The sequence below is a fragment of the Vanrija pseudolonga genome, chromosome 5 (assembly GCF_020906515.1).
Source record: "Vanrija pseudolonga chromosome 5, complete sequence".
In the NCBI taxonomy this organism is placed as follows: domain Eukaryota; kingdom Fungi; phylum Basidiomycota; class Tremellomycetes; order Trichosporonales; family Trichosporonaceae; genus Vanrija; species Vanrija pseudolonga.
This window is the reverse complement of record NC_085853.1, coordinates 1,720,705-1,736,163: the sequence shown is the minus strand read 5'-3', so window position 1 is coordinate 1,736,163 and position 15,459 is coordinate 1,720,705. Positions and strand designations below refer to the sequence as shown.

The window sequence follows — 15,459 nt, the reverse complement described above, 5'->3', positions numbered from 1 at the left end:
ACGCCACCCGCCACACCCTACGTCGGCTTGGCTGAACGCAGGAATCCGCCTCGACTCTTCGCCCAACTATTCCGGCATTTGCATCGCGTCGGCTCGACGCCCAGATCTGTCCGTGCGGGCCGAACACAGGCACTCGCAGTCGAGTCTAGGCCGCACCTTACCATCCCATGCATCATCTATGTTGTTGCCGCCTATGCCCCAGCGCCCGCCACAGCTGGCGGAACTGGTGTCCCTGCCGGCGTCGGAGCTGGCTCCTTCTCTACCCCAATCCACGTTTGCTTGCCCTGCTCCACAGTCCATACTCCACCGCTGTTGGCCCAGCTCCGGAGCACCGTGTTCGCTTCGGAATGCGCATTGGCCATTGTCCTGATCTCCTCCGACGTGAGCTCGTGCGACGGCACATGGTAAACCATAAAGTCCCGCGAGCAAACGGCCATCTTGACCAGGTGGGGTTCCGGCTCATCAACGCCATGCAGTACGCAGTGCGGCCCGTTCCACTCGGCGCTGATCTGGTTGGCGATTGTCTGCATGATCAGTCGCAAGTGAAGCTCGTTTGGAGACAGGGGAATCGGCGGAAGTCTGGCCGCGTGCGCCGTGATATCGGCGGTGGGGTATGGGAACGGCGAAGTCGGGCCGAGCAAAGACGGGAACGGATCGTTTGACACGTATCGTGGCGATGGGAACCTGTGTGTTAGGTCTGTTGCGGTGCGTTACTCACATTGCACTAAAGTGGTTGACTGCCACACGTCGCGCGCGGATCGCCGCTGCAAACTCGCCCACGTCCTCTGGAGCCGAGTGCCCTCGGCTCTGCGCCTTGGCTCGGACTGCAATCTTCTTCGCCGCAAACTCGTCTTCCGCTGCAACACGCTTCTCCGTGTCGCCACGCTTGCCGTGGAAGACCCACGGCTCGCGCACGACGCCGCGATCCCGAGCGGAAATCTCAAACTCATGGTCTCGCTTCTTCTCCAAGCTCTGCTCTAGGCCTGCGGCACGCACAAGCCGGCCCTTCTCGCCCTTGCCTACGCCCTCGGGGATAGCCGCATTGGTACACTCGTGCACCAACAGACTTGCGTCCTCGCAGATGCGTTGGAATGCTTTGTTTGGGGTGCCGCCAGAGCAGTCGCCAAAGATGACAAGTTTGCGTCCGGCTTCGCCTGTTGGCTCGGGTGGGTAGAGAACATCGCCCGAGGGAAGTTTGAACGGCTTGGGGGGTGGTAGGCTGCTCATCTTTGACAAGAGCGACAGCGGGTGGCGGATTGGCGGGTCGAGCTCGGCCAGCGCTTCGGCGTTGCGCTGCAGGAGCGGAATGAGTGCAGCCGTGTCGAGAGGGTGACGAGGCTCGGGCTCGGTGAGGACGTAACCGATGGAGGGGACTGAAGTCAGCCTTCTTTCTCTCTGGCACACCAACCTCGATGAATCAATGGGCCTGCAGACACGCGCCAGCCTTTGATACCCCGGGTTGGCCTGTCGTCCACAATGTTTTCCCACACGCCCTGGTCGTTCGGGTGGAAGTCGATTCCCTGGGCCTCATTGACGTGGAGGTCGCCAGCTTTGCATGCCGCTGAAGGAGAGCCGCCCTCTGGGATAAGCTCGTGGACGGCGTACGCGCCGGTGAGGGTGATGGCTGTGCATTCCAGCATGGTGCGAATCAGCCTGCGGAGGCCAGCGGGTCCGTAGATGTTGATATCCGGCTGGAGAGTTAGAACCTCACGAAGCCATGTAACTCACCCTCTTTAGGGTGCCCGCCTGGCGCAGACGCTCAAGACCGGCTGGGCTCTGCCCCACGCCGCTCATGATGACGCCGAGGATCGCCACGATGCCAAGAATGTGATCCGCGTGCATGTGCGTGATGAAGATGCGCGAAATGTTCACCATGCGCAGGGACGACTGGTGAAGCCGGTTGTTGGTGCCGTCAGCGGCGTCGAACACTGAGACATTGTCAGTAGGGCTCGGGCGCCCACGAGGGTTGTCACCTACACCAAATGTTGTTGCCGAGGTCGACGGCGGTGGCCGAACACTGGCGCGAGATGATGGGGCCGCCGCCTGGAACGTCAGCATCGGTCGCGAACGGTATCGGGTGGCCGCCATCGAGCAATGGTGGTCGACCACGTTGTGCAATGGTGGTTGACCACATCATGCACACGACCAGAATTGTCTTCGAACCGATGAAGCCAGCTTGAGCTCTACGAGCCCGCGCAGGCCGCTACATCACCATACGATGTCGCCCCCGCCGTTCGAGCCAACTCACCACTACATGTTCCCAACTGCAGGTGGGTTAGCAGTGCTCCAGCTTGCACATTCCGCAGCTGACTCACAAAGTGGACCGAGACTGGAGGTGGAGCCTTCTTTGGCTTTGCCTTTCCGTTTGACATTCTCCTCTCTGCCGACGATGTCGATGGCGTCGGCGACGAGGAGGACATGGTGGCGAGGGTCTTGCTGTCGTGAAAGAGGAAGTGTTGTGTTTCAAGAGCTGTGTTTGGAGGATGAGTCGAGTTTTGTTGCAGGAAATGGTCGGCTGCCGTCGTTGATGTCGCCCGGGTAAGCTATGTCCCGCGCCGTGAGGAGTCGGTCGAGAACTCATCGAGGACATGCCTATTGCCTTGGCTGGGCAGACCACCACTGCATGACGGCATTGCCGGTAAATGAGTCGAGATCAATATAGATCACGTGACTCACCACGCGATCCCCACGTGCTGGGTGGGAGAAACCCAAAAATGTACTTAAAAAATTCAAGATTTCTTCGACAAGAAGTTCGAGGATGGCAGAAGTAGCAGCGAGCTCCATCATCTCAACGAGCAGCAGCAAGGCCAACAGCTCGTCCATCTCACTCTCTTGCAGCGTCAACTCCCGACGACACAGGCAAGCAGCAGCAGCAGCCTTACACCACCCCGTCGCCGACCCCCAAAAACAGCCACAATGTCGGGCTCCCTCACCCACGTCCTCTACGAGGGCGCCTCGGGCTATTCGCTCTTCACCGTCAACCTCCAGGAGGAGATTGCTGCGCGCTCGAAGCAGCTCCAGGATGCCGTCAACGACTACAACCAGTTCAACCGCATGGTCACCCTCGCCTCCTTCTTCCCCTTCACCTCGGCTGCCCAGGCCCTCGAGAACGCCAACGACATCTCCGAGGGTGTCCTCAACCCCCACCTCAAGTCGCTCCTCAACCTCGTCATTCATTCCGAGGGATCGAAGGGCAACAAGAAGCAGAGCCCTGTTCTGCTTGGTGTTGCTGAGCGTGGTCTTGGTGGTGCGATCCAGGGCGAGCTCGCCATCCCCTGTGACGCTGGAGAGCGTGCCCTCGAGCTGATCCGTGGCATCCGTCTCCACCAGGAGAAGTTCCTCGCCAAGGAGGGCCTCCAGAAGGGTGACGTTGCTACCGCCCAGCTTGGTCTTGGTCACTCGTACTCGCGTGGAAAGGTCAAGGTGAGTAGTGCAGCTGGGCATCGGTTGTGGCACTGTGGCTTACTCGTCGCCAGTTCAACGTCAACCGTTCGGACAACATGATCATCCAGGCTATTTCTCTGTCGGACCAGCTCGACAAGGACCTCAACACCTTTGCTATGCGCTGCCGCGAGTGGTACGGATGGCACTTCCCCGAGCTCTACAAGCTCGTCCCCGACGCTCACCAGTACGCCCGTCTCGCCGTTCTCATCGGCGACCGCACCACCCTCACCGAGGACTCGCTCCCCGAGATCCAGGAGATCCTCGACGACGACGAGACCCGCGCTCGCAACGTCCTTGACGCTTCGCGCGCTTCCATGGGCTCTGACATCTCCGAGGTCGACCTCATCAACATCTCCACCTTCGCCGAGCGTGTCGTCAAGCTCGCCGAGTACCGCAAGGCCCTCCGCGCCTACCTCATCGAGAAGATGAGCATTGTTGCCCCCAACCTCTCGGCCCTCATCGGCGAGACCATTGCCGCTCGTCTCATCTCGCACGCCGGTTCGCTCACCAACCTCGCCAAGTACCCTGCCTCGACTGTGCAGATTCTCGGTGCCGAGAAGGCCCTCTTCCGTGCCCTCAAGACCAAGGGCAACACCCCCAAGTACGGTCTCATCTACCACTCGTCGTTCATCGGCCGCGCCGGCTCCAAGCACAAGGGCCGCATCTCGCGTTTCCTCGCCAACAAGTGCTCGATCGCCTGCCGTATCGACTGCTTCTCCGACGTCCCCACCAACAAGTTTGGTGAGGCTCTCCGTGCTCAGGTTGAGGAGCGCCTCAACTTCTTCGAGACTGGCGCTCCCGTGTCCAAGAACTCGGACGCCATCCAGAAGGCCCTGACCGCCATCGCTGCCGACCTCGGAGACGACGAGGACGATGACGACGAGGGTGACGTTGACGACGTCGAGATTTCCGAGGCTGTCAAGCAAATTGAGAAGGACCAGGCCGAGGCTAAGAAGAACCGCGGACCAATGGACCCTGCCCTCGCCAAGATTGTCGCTTCCAAGGACGCTCCTGTCGCTTCTCCCAAGAAGGAGAAGAAGGACAAGAAGGACAAGTCTGATAAGAAGGACAAGAAGGAGAAGCGCAAGCGGGACGAGGAGCCCAAGGAGGAGGCCGACGACGAGGAGAGGAGAAAGAAGGAGAAGAAGGAGAAGAAGAAGGACAAGGAGGGAAAGAAGGAGAAGAAGTCGAAGCGCAAGTCTGAAGCTTGATCTGCTTGTTCCTCTTAGAGTTCTGTCCTGGGGGGTGGGTGTGGTGGTGGAGGGGGCGGCCGCTGCGGAGGGAAGGGCGGCGAGTGACTTGTCCACTGGTGTACTACTGGCTTCATCTTCTGATTCTCCATACCTTACATGCATTCGCATCGACTCGAACTGGGCGGGTACGTGTGGGGTGTCGTGTTTTGGTGCCCGGGGGCGAGGTTGTCAAAGAGACTCGGTGGAGACGCAATGTACCACTAGAGTTGAGAGGGAATGGATGGATAGAACAGATTCAATGAGAGTGTGGCCTTTATGTACTTTCCGTCAGTGCGTGTCAATGTTCGCACCTGATACAATGCGTCGTTCGCACCACGTCTTGTCATGGCCAGACGCCAGAGTGTATTGGGACGGTGAGGGATGGGGGCGTGAGAAGATTGCAGACGCTCTGGCGTGTGTGTGCGGGTGCGAAGAAACACACCGCCAGTGCAGTGGAATGAATGGTATGCCCACCAGCACATGCCCGGCATGATCGACGGCGTGCTCATGTGACTGATTAGTGCTAGGCGCTAGTCATTAATATCACTCTGACGCGTCGTGCGTGCGCGTCGCGTCATGGATCACGCGCAAGGGGTTACAACCGACATGCCGGCTCCTCGACGGGCAGTGGTGTTAACGGACACTTCGACCGAAAGTCGACATTTGTGGACGGATGAAGCAAGATGAGTGGAGTGTCGTCGCCCGAGACAAGCCACTTGGCGCCAGACGAGGCGTTGCAGAGACATTGTCGTCGCAGCACTTGTCGGCCGACAACGCAATCAGTAGCCATCAACACCAACACAAACACACAAACAATTGGCCTGGTGGGCAGCAGCGTGGATTCGATGAGTTCCAGGGACATGAGCTTGTTGTTGTTGTTGTTGTTGCTGGTCGTGCTGCGCGTCGCCGAGAAGACAGGAGGCAGGAGGGCAGGCACTTACGACGCGGCGGCGACGACGACGGCGCTGACAGAGACAAGGTGGAGCTACTAGCACTATTGGTAAGCGAGTTAGGGGTGAACCCCTCAGCCCTCCCTGGCCCAAGTGAGCGACGATGAGCGTAGTGGGCATTGTAGGAAGATTAGGAGCCGCGAGGGGCAGGATGATTCCAGGACATTGGTGTGTCAGAGGCGCGAAGGGGGGGGGGGTCGGGGGGCAAGGCGCGTGTGGACAGCGCGGGGAGGGGTGGAGGGGTGGTCAGTGCGGGTCGGTCGCGTCCGCGCCATGGCCTGCTCCTGTTATTGACGCGCCGCCCACCAGACGCGCGACCTGCCCGCCAGCGCGCGCGCGCGCGCGGGATCACAAGAAATAAAGCGCGTCGTTATCAGAGGAAACAAACAAAACATTGTAAAAACACCGGGGTACACGTCATTTTTACCCTGAGTTGACGCGTCTCAAGCCACCACTTTGATTTATAACATTTGACCCGGTCCCAACCCTCGCCCCTCTTCTCATCTTCCACCTCCTTCTCCTTCTCTCAACCCACGACGACTCACTCTACGCGCGACAGCACATAAGCTTGTCCACGCCCACACGACAACAGTAGAACGCTCGACGCCCACACGACCACCTGTACTTTGAGCTCTGGGTGACAAGTGAGTAGACCACCCCGCCAGATTGGCACGGGGCACGCGACGCGACTTGGACTTGCTGACCCAGCCTCCCAGACTCTCTCCACTAGATATCTTATAGACACTCCCCCTCTCGACTCCACACTCCGTAATGGTTATGTGGGTCTACAAGCGTGATGGCCGCAAGGAGGCCGTTGCCTTTGACAAGGGTGAGTTTGAACGCGTCGTGCTGGTGGTGGAGCGATCGTTGACACGCGCCAGTCACCGCCCGTCTCAACAAGCTGTCGTACGGCCTGGACCGCGACCATGTCGAGCCTGCTTTAATCACGCAGAAGGTCGCCGCCGGTATCTACCCCGGTATCACGACGGCCGAGCTCGACACGCTCGCCGCTGAGACCGCCGCGTCCATGACCACCATGCACTCGTGAGTCAAACCCTGAGGAGGGGCGAAGGGAGGGTCGACGCGTCGCCCGACCTCACCTCCACCCAATCTTCTCCCGCTGACATTGTCTCAGCGACTACGCGATCCTCGCGTCTAGGATCTCCGTGTCCAACACGCACAAGCTCACCAAGAAGGTGTTCTCGCAAGTCATTGCCGACCTGTACGAGTGGGTCAACCCCAAGACCGGCAAGCAGGCCCCCATGGTCTCGGAGGAGGTCTACAACATTGTCCAGGCCAACAAGGATGTCCTTGACGGTGCCATCATCTACGACCGTGACTTTGCCTACAACTACTTTGGCTTCAAGACCCTCGAGCGCTCGTACCTTCTCAAGATCAACGGCAAGGTTGCCGAGCGTCCCCAGCACATGCTCATGCGTGTTGCTGTCGGCATCCACGGTGACAACATTGAGAAGGTCCTCGAGACCTACAACCTCATGTCGGAGCGTTACTTCACCCACGCGTCTCCTACCCTCTTCAACTCGGGTACCCCCCACGCCCAGATGTCGTCGTGCTTCCTTGTCGCCATGAAGGACGACTCGATTGACGGCATCTACGACACGCTCAAGACCTGTGCCCAGATCTCCAAGACTGCCGGCGGTATCGGTCTCCACATCCACAACATTCGTGCCAAGGGCTCGTACATTGCCGGCACCAACGGCTACTCCAACGGTATCGTCCCCATGCTCCGTGCCTACGACGCCACTGCTCGTTACGTCGACCAGGGTGGCAACAAGCGCCCCGGTGCCTTTGCCATCTACCTCGAGCCCTGGCACGCCGATGTCTTCGACTTCCTCGACCTGAGGAAGAACCACGGCAAGGAAGAGGTTCGCGCTCGTGACCTCTTCTACGCCCTCTGGATCCCCGACCTCTTCATGAAGCGTGTCGAGCAGGACGGCGAGTGGACCCTCATGTGCCCTGCCGAGTGCCCCGGCCTTGCCGACGTCCACTCGGAGAAGTTCGAGGAGTTGTACGAGAAGTACGAGCGCGAGGGCAAGGGTCGCAAGACCATCAAGGCCCAGAAGCTCTGGTTCGCCATCCTCGAGGCTCAGACCGAGACTGGTGGTCCCTTCATGCTCTACAAGGACGCTGCCAACCGCAAGTCCAACCAGCAGCACCTCGGCACCATCAAGTCGTCCAACCTCTGCACTGAGATCATCGAGTACTCTGCCCCCGATGAGGTCGCCGTCTGCAACCTTGCCTCGCTTGCCCTTCCTGCCTTTGTCGACTTCGAGACCAACTCGTACGACTTCAAGAAGCTCCACCAGATCACCAAGGTTGTCACCAAGAACCTCGACCAGGTCATCACCAGGAACTACTACCCCGTTCCCGAGGCTCGCAACTCGAACATGCGCCACCGTCCTGTCGGTCTTGGTGTCCAGGGTCTCGCCGACACCTTCATGGCTCTCCGTCTTCCCTTCGACTCGCCTGGTGCTCGTGAGCTCAACATCAAGATCTTCGAGACCATCTACCACGCTGCCCTCGAGGCTTCCAACGAGATGGCTCAGGAGCTTGGCAAGTACCCCTCGTACGAGGGCTCGCCCATCTCGCAGGGCAAGCTCCAGCCTGACCTCTGGGGCCGTGTCCCCACCGACCTCTGGGACTGGACTGAGCTCCGTGCCAAGATTGCCGAGCACGGTGTCCGCAACTCGCTCCTCGTTGCCCCCATGCCCACTGCCTCGACCTCGCAGATCCTTGGCTGGAACGAGTGCTTCGAGCCCTACACCTCCATGCTCTACTCGCGTCGTGTGCTCTCGGGTGACTTCCCCATCATCTGCCCCTGGCTCCTCCGCGACCTCATCAACCTTGGCATCTGGGACGACAACATGAAGAACCTCATCATTGCCTCGGGTGGTTCGATTCAGCACATCCCCAACATCCCCGATGAGCTCAAGGCCATCTACAAGACTGTTTGGGAGATCTCGCAGAAGGCGGTCATTGACCTTGCTGCCGACCGTGGTGCCTTCATCGACCAGTCGCAGTCGCTCAACATCCACCTTGCAAACCCCTCGTTCTCGCAGCTCACGTCGATGCACTTCTACGGCTGGAAGCGTGGACTCAAGACTGGTGCCTACTACCTCCGCACCCGCCCTGCGGCCAACGCCATCCAGTTCACCATCGACGCCAGCACTCTCAAGCAGGCCAAGACCCTTGAGGCTGGTGCTGCCAAGAAGGTCACCTCGCCCACGACGGCTTCGAGCGCCTCGGCCTCGAGCCTCGTCGAGCCCCTGCGCAAGGTCAAGATCCAGACCACTGCCTCGGCGCCCGTCCCTCCCGAGATCACCGCGGCTTCGCAGGCCCGTGAGGCCAAGCCCGTCGAGGTTGCTGCCGCTCGCGAGGTTGAGCGTGACGTCAGCCCCCAGCCCTCTGAGAGCGAGGAGTTGTCGTACGAGGAGGCCAAGCGTCGGGCAGAGGAGCGCGCTGCTGCCGCCCTTCAGTGCAGCATCGACAACAAGGACGCCTGCGTCATGTGCTCGGGATAAAGGCGTAGAGATCGAGCTGGCGTGTGAGAAGTCTGTCGGTAGTGAGAAGTGGTAGTATGGGGCCACTCTGTGTTGTACATTGCACTCTACTGTTTTCCTATCCTTTTAGTTTTCCTTTTGCCCATTCATGGATCCCATTGCATAGACGATGTTTTGTGGACTGGCAGTGATGGTTTGGACGAGTGCCACAATAGAGCCGCCATCACCATCACAGGAACGGATGTTTTGTTTGGGCAACCTCCACCTGGCGTCCAAGGGACAAAGTGCACACAACCCCGTCAACACGATCATCAATCACACTTCATCTTCACAACACAACCACAAACCCTCGTGATGCTTCAGGCCACCGTACTCGGGGACGGAGTGTCACCAGGTCACGTCCTGTATGCGCGTGCGGGCAGCAGTTCGACCAGCGGCACGCATGGGCCGTCGCAAGAAGCCTCGGGCTCGAGCAGCAGCAGCAGTTCCCGCGCGCCAATCCACCAGACGTTTGCGCCACTATCTCTCGAGGAGGGCTCGGTCTCCAACGCCACCGACGAGGCACTCACCTGGAGTGGGAGGAGCGTGACCTGGTCGCGCGGGGTGGAGATCTTCCGGCGGTTCACGTACGAGCACCAGAGCGAGAAGGTGGCCTACGCCGCGTTCGTGTGGTTCCGACCACCGGGCGACGAGGGCGCAGCGGCACCCAGCACACCCAAGGCCCCCGACGCATCCTCTACTTTTGGCCCGTTCCACACGTCGCAGCACGCGCAATGGGGTGCGAAGAGCGCCGAGCTCCGCCCGTCCGCTACGGGCCTACAACGTGCCGTGGTCGTCTTCCTCGCGTCGTACGCCTTTGTCTACTTCGCCTCGGGTCAGGACACGAAGATTGCCCTCCCGTGGCCTGTGGAGCGGTGCTGGGCCCTCCCGGACGGCGGCGCGCTCGTACAGCGCGCGCTTGAGCGGCGCGAGCAGAAACGGCTCGCCGAGACCAAGGGGCGTAAACCCCGTCGAAGCTCCTTCGCCGACCGTACCGGCGTCAGCGTGCTCGACGACCTCGTCGACCGCGAGGACGCCAAGGCGCCAAAACTCCCCCGCCTCTTCACCTTCACCGACATCTTTGGCGAGTTCAAGTGGGTCGCCGAGGCGGAGATCGGCGGCGGGTTCGGCGACGAAGAGCCAAGTCTAGCCGCCAACGCGTCGACGACCAAAATCCCAATGACCCAGTCGATTATCTACGTCGCGCCGGCGCCATACCCGCTTCTCGTGGCGTACGACCACGAGGAGGGTCAGTTCCTGTTCTACCGGCGCGCGCGGATCCCCCTCCCGGAGACGAATGATATGCCGCCGACGAGCAGCGTCAAGAGTATGCGACCCGAGGAGCTGCTGCGCGCAACTGAACTACCACCCCCGCCCTCCAGTCGGCGAGGCGGGCGGGCCTCGCTTAGCCGCTCGACACTGGGCGTGCCGACAGATCGCCGGGTCTCGGGCTTTGGCGGTGCCGGCGTGCCAACAGATCGGCGGGTGTCGAGCTTGGGCGGCGCCGACCTGCTGGACCGCTCGCGGCGCAAGGCGTCGCGCGCGTCCATGGCTAACGAGATTGAAGCCGATGACGACCCGTTCGCTGGGCCTGCTGCCGCCGCATTTGGCTCGTCCCGCCGCGTGACACGCGTCAGCAGCTTTGGGACAGAGACAAAGTCACAGCGGCTTTCGATGGCCGGCAAGCGCCGCGATGACGCGAGGGACTACCCACGCTTATCGCTCCATGTCATGGCCGAGGACTTGGGTGAGACGACCATGATCATGGGCCTGGATAAGGAGCAGCTCGAGCTGCGCAGTGAGATTGTTGTCGAGCGTGTGTACTCGTGGCGACCACCTGGGTGAGTTGAGGGCCGAGGAATCAGCTGACATGTCCCAGCGATGTAGACCTCGACGCCGCGCGCGTGTTCCTGTCCGAGAACCGCTCACCGCAATCAGCGCACCTCAACCTTGTGTTGACGTTCACCAACCTGCCCACGACATTATTCACATTCGGTGTAGAGGAGGTGTCCCAGCCGAGCCCGGCATTCGTGTTCAATGCCTTCCGAGGAGTGCACTGCGTCGCGGCCGTCCCCGTCCTGGCCACACGATCAAACGTCCTGGATACACTCCTGCTCGCGGAGGACGGATCACTCAACCTCTTCTCGGCGTCGTCCCACCAGATGGCGGTCCAGATTCCGCGGGTGTTGACCGCCGACGGACGCGACGAAGTTGCGCACAAGCTCGCAGCGAGCCTGAGCATGGTCCTTGACGGCGACGGTGAGGTCGTGTCAAGCGAGAGACGTGTGGTGGACCTCCTCGATGCGTCTGGATCCAAAGTCACCGTGGTGTACAGTGACGGAGACAGACTGCGTGTTTCGCTCGATTTCGAGCCGGCCCAGGGCGTGGCGTGTCGATGTCTCGAAGCGTTGTCATACGCCCTGTCGCAGAACGAGTTTGCCCAGCTGTCGGAGGCGTTCCTCGCCGAGTTGCAGCAGCAGATGGCGCCGCAGCGAAGCGAGGTCGAGACCCAGTGGCGTACCCTTTCCAATGTCCTCTACACCATGTGCGGCCTCACTCCCTCGCCTGAACACGACACCCGCGTCGAATTGTTGTCCGGCTGGTCTACGCAGTCGGACCCCGTGCTCCGACGATTGGCGCAGCGGATAAAAATGGTAGAAAGGACACCGGCGTCGACAACAGCCGACACCGTGAGGCCACACTCCCTCACCCCAAACGTACTCCTCGCCCTCCACCTCGTGGCGCAAGACTCGCGGCTGTCGTCGGCCACAGCATCGTGGCTCACCCACCTCGCACCGGTCCTGCTACGACTATCAGCCGCTATTGGGCGCGAAGACTGGGTTGACTACTGGCGTCGCTTGATGCCAGGCGCATTGGCCGGCACGCCCCTGGCATACCCAAGTCGACCAGTCGACCACCCACTCCTGGACCAGTTCCACGAACCACCAGACATCCTCCTCTACCTCTCCCGCCTCCTCATGTGGCCTACGCGGCCATTCCCATCACCTCAATCCTGCTTCCCGAATGCCTCTCCCCTCGGCTCGCCAGATCCTTGCAAGCAGACTCGCCTTGTCGCCACAATCTACTCGACGTTGACGCACTCGCCAGAGTCCCGCCGAGGTGGCACCCTCGTCCCGATAGAGAAACGCGCCATCACCGCAGTCAAGATCATGGTCGACAATGGTGTCGACACCGCGTGGCTCGCAGATCTGCCATTTGGCGTCGCCATGCCCCTCCAGGAGATTGTCCGGGTCGCCCAGGTCAACCCTTCGAAAGACGTCTCTCCCCAAGTGTTCGAGTTTGTCGATCGCAAGGACCTGGCCTCGATTTACACGGCCGACAAGGTGTCGACCACAGACCTGCCCATGGGACCCGAGTCTGGGCCAAAGAAGCCGCCGACCATTGGTGAAATCGTAGCCTCTGTGACTGGCGAGACGTCCAAGCACGCCCACTTTGCCGCACTGCCACATGTCCGCTTCGGTGTCGACAAGCGTGTCGAGGAGGTCGAGCGTATCATGCAGACGACGCATCAACGAACCATCGCTGTCGAGGACCCCAAGGGCGCAAGGTAGGCTTAACTTCACCGACTTCAGCTAACCCCCAGCGAACAAGACATCATGCAGTACCACCAAAGCGTGGTCAACACGATTGCCAACCGCACATTGGCCATCACTGTCGGCCAGGGCATGTTCCACTACAGCTCACGATCGGCCACAATCACAGACCCTTGGAATATTCCGCTCATCGAGCTCGCTGTCAAGGTCGTACCTGGCAACAATGTCATCAAGGCGCAGATCCCGGAGGGTGCCGACTGGCCATGCTTCCACAATGGCGTGTCCGCTGCCCTCTCCATTTCATCCGACTCCAAGGGTATTGACGCGTCGTGGATCGCGTTCAACCGTCCCGATACACCATCGGCAGACCATGCGGGCTTCCTCCTTGGTCTTGGTCTCACTGGCCGCCTGCGGACCATGAACGCCATCGGCGTCTTTCCCTACTTGGAGCTCCGCCACGACATGACGTCTGTTGGCCTGCTGCTTGGTCTCGGCGCATCGTTTGCCGGTAGCTGCGACCCCCAGGTCACTCGTATGGTGTCATTGCACGCTGCTGCGCTGCTTCCACTTGGATCGATGGAGCTCAACGAGTCACCGGTTGTCCAATCGACCGCCCTGGTCAGCCTCGGTCTCATCTACGTGGGCAGCAAGAACCTCCACATGGCCGAGGTTGTCCTGGGCGAGATTGCACGCTCCGAGATGCCTAGGGTGGACGGCTTCACAGAGAGCCGTGAAGCCTACTCGTTCTCGGCGTCAATGGCCTTTGGCCTAATCATGCTCGGTCGCGGTGGATCATCGTCCAGCGAGACTGAACGTGGGCTGCTGGCGCAGCTCACGCCTTGCATCCATGGTGATGCGCCACGAGTACACGGCGGCAAGAACAAGCGCACGGCGTCCCACATTGACGCCACTGTCACTTCACCGGGAGCGACGCTCGCCCTCGGTCTCATGTACCTCAAGACGGGTCGACAGGACATTGCCGACCTGCTCGAAATCCCACAGACTGCGCTCGCGTTGGAGAGCGTTCGACCCGACCAGCTTCTGATCCGCACATATGCCCGTGCCCTCATCCTCTGGGACGACGTAAAGCCCCAGATGGAGTGGGTGGATGCTCAACTGCCAGCCTTCATCCAATCCCTGCACCACGGCCACAAGCGCACGAGCGGCATGGAGCTCAACACGGAACTGGCCTACCTCAACATCATTGCAGGGGCGTGTCTCGGCCTCGGCATCCGATTTGCATCAACCGCCAACGAAGCAGCGCACGTCATCATCCTCACGTTCTTCGGCGTCCTTGGCAAGGCGGCGGCTGGACAGTCCATGACGTACGAGGGCAGGATCAGGAGAAATACTGCGCGGCAGGCGCTCAACATTCTGACCCTCGCCCTCGCCACACTCATGTCTGGCACTGGTGAGCTCAACGTCATGCGCCGGCTCCGTGTCTCCCATGGCCAAGAGGGAGCAGGCGTGACATATGGCTCGCACATGGCCATGCACATGGCCCTGGGTCTGTTGTTCCTTGGCCGAGGCTACTTCACCCTGGGCAACTCGAATCTCGCCATCGCCGCTCTTAGCATCTCCTTCTTCCCTCGCTTCCTCGCGTCGCCGATGGACATCAAGGCGTATCCCCAGGCGTACAGGCACCTCTGGGCGCTCGCCGTCGAGCCACGCTGCCTCATTGCTCGTGACGTCGACACGCGAGAGTCGATCTTCATGCCCATCAAGATCAAGGTGCGGGGCAGAGCTGGAGAGCAGAATCTCATCTCGCCGACACTGGTGGCACCGTTTGACACCATCGTGTCCATCACGGTCGACTCGCCACGATACTGGCCTGTGACCTACGACCTATCCAACCCGCGCGACCGCGACAGTCTGGTACGCTCGCGCACGATCTGGGTCAAGCGCAAGTCTGGGTTCCTCGACTACAACTTTGACCCGCGTGGTTACCGGAGCATGTTTGTGCGGGCCGGAACAATGGCTGGGTTCGACATGCAGTACGACCTGGTATCTCCGGCCGCGCCGATTCAACTAGCGTCGACCGAAATTGTTGAGCTCATCTCACTGCACACTGGCGACTCGGTCATTGTCGGCATGGTCAAGCGGTTCGCGGGCTCAGCATGGCTCGAGTCGTTTGTTCGCTACGTGCTGTTCGAGTGCGTGTCCGTCGACAAGCCGTCGATGCTGGGCGTGTACCTGTCCATGGCGCTGGCTCTGGGATCGAGCGACGAGCTCAAACTGGAACGACTGGCACAAGTAGCTTTCCTGCTGCGGTTCTACCGCCCGACCGTGTTCGAACGAGAGTACTCGACGCTGGGTGGGGAGAAACGCCACCCCATCTTGAGACAGACGTTCCTGCACGCGCTGCAGCTTCGCCTCACCGCCCGGCAGGGGACCCAAGAGTCGCAGGTGGCGTATCTGCGTGGCGCGAACCCGACACCCGCCGAGGTCGCCGCGCTGGCAGTGTACCTCGCACACAACCACGTTCCCGCGCGACGGCTCCTCCAGGCGCTGTCCCAGCTAGTTCCCGCCGCCGCGGCTGCCGGGTCGTCGGGAACCGAGCTTGAGATCAAGGCGCGCGAGGCGTCGGACAAGTACGCGACGGCGGTCCTTGAGCAGTTTGACGCAGAGGAGGACACGCTGCCTGCAGACCTCGGTGCGTGGAAGCTGCCCAGTGTGAGAGCGGCACTGGGAGCGTGGGCGAGTGCGTAGACGTAGTAGA

The 15,459-nt window shown here is 60.7% G+C and overlaps 4 protein-coding genes across 4 annotated transcripts; 3 read left to right on the top strand and 1 right to left on the bottom strand.

The window, feature by feature from the left end:
- Positions 1-153: 153 nt before the first annotated feature.
- Positions 154-2,528, bottom strand: Elac1 (Zinc phosphodiesterase ELAC protein 1). The gene is made up of 7 exons (XM_062773878.1): positions 2,316-2,528; positions 2,249-2,264; positions 1,978-2,043; positions 1,729-1,928; positions 1,409-1,691; positions 719-1,373; positions 154-684 (listed from the first exon to the last, which is right to left on the bottom strand). The coding sequence occupies exons 1-7, from the start codon at positions 2,418-2,420 to the stop codon at positions 192-194; spliced, it is 1,818 nt and encodes a 605-aa protein (XP_062629862.1). The 5' UTR covers positions 2,421-2,528; the 3' UTR covers positions 154-191.
- Positions 2,529-2,767: 239 nt separating this feature from the next.
- On the top strand, positions 2,768-4,655 carry nop56 (Nucleolar protein 56; the record flags this gene model as incomplete). The annotated part of the gene is made up of 2 exons (XM_062773877.1): positions 2,768-3,423; positions 3,477-4,655. The coding sequence occupies exons 1-2, from the start codon at positions 2,917-2,919 to the stop codon at positions 4,653-4,655; spliced, it is 1,686 nt and encodes a 561-aa protein (XP_062629861.1). The 5' UTR covers positions 2,768-2,916.
- Positions 4,656-6,145: 1,490 nt separating this feature from the next.
- Positions 6,146-9,300, top strand: rnr-1 (Ribonucleoside-diphosphate reductase large chain). The gene is made up of 4 exons (XM_062773876.1): positions 6,146-6,270; positions 6,343-6,455; positions 6,508-6,670; positions 6,762-9,300. Exons 2-4 carry the CDS (start codon positions 6,398-6,400, stop codon positions 9,166-9,168), a joined length of 2,628 nt encoding a protein of 875 aa, XP_062629860.1. The 5' UTR covers positions 6,146-6,270; positions 6,343-6,397; the 3' UTR covers positions 9,169-9,300.
- A 201-nt stretch (positions 9,301-9,501) lies between these two features.
- On the top strand, positions 9,502-15,449 carry bimE (Negative regulator of mitosis; the record flags this gene model as incomplete). The annotated part of the gene is made up of 3 exons (XM_062773875.1): positions 9,502-11,027; positions 11,066-12,754; positions 12,791-15,449. The coding sequence occupies 3 exons, from the start codon at positions 9,502-9,504 to the stop codon at positions 15,447-15,449; spliced, it is 5,874 nt and encodes a 1,957-aa protein (XP_062629859.1).
- Between the last annotated feature and the right edge of the window lie 10 nt (positions 15,450-15,459).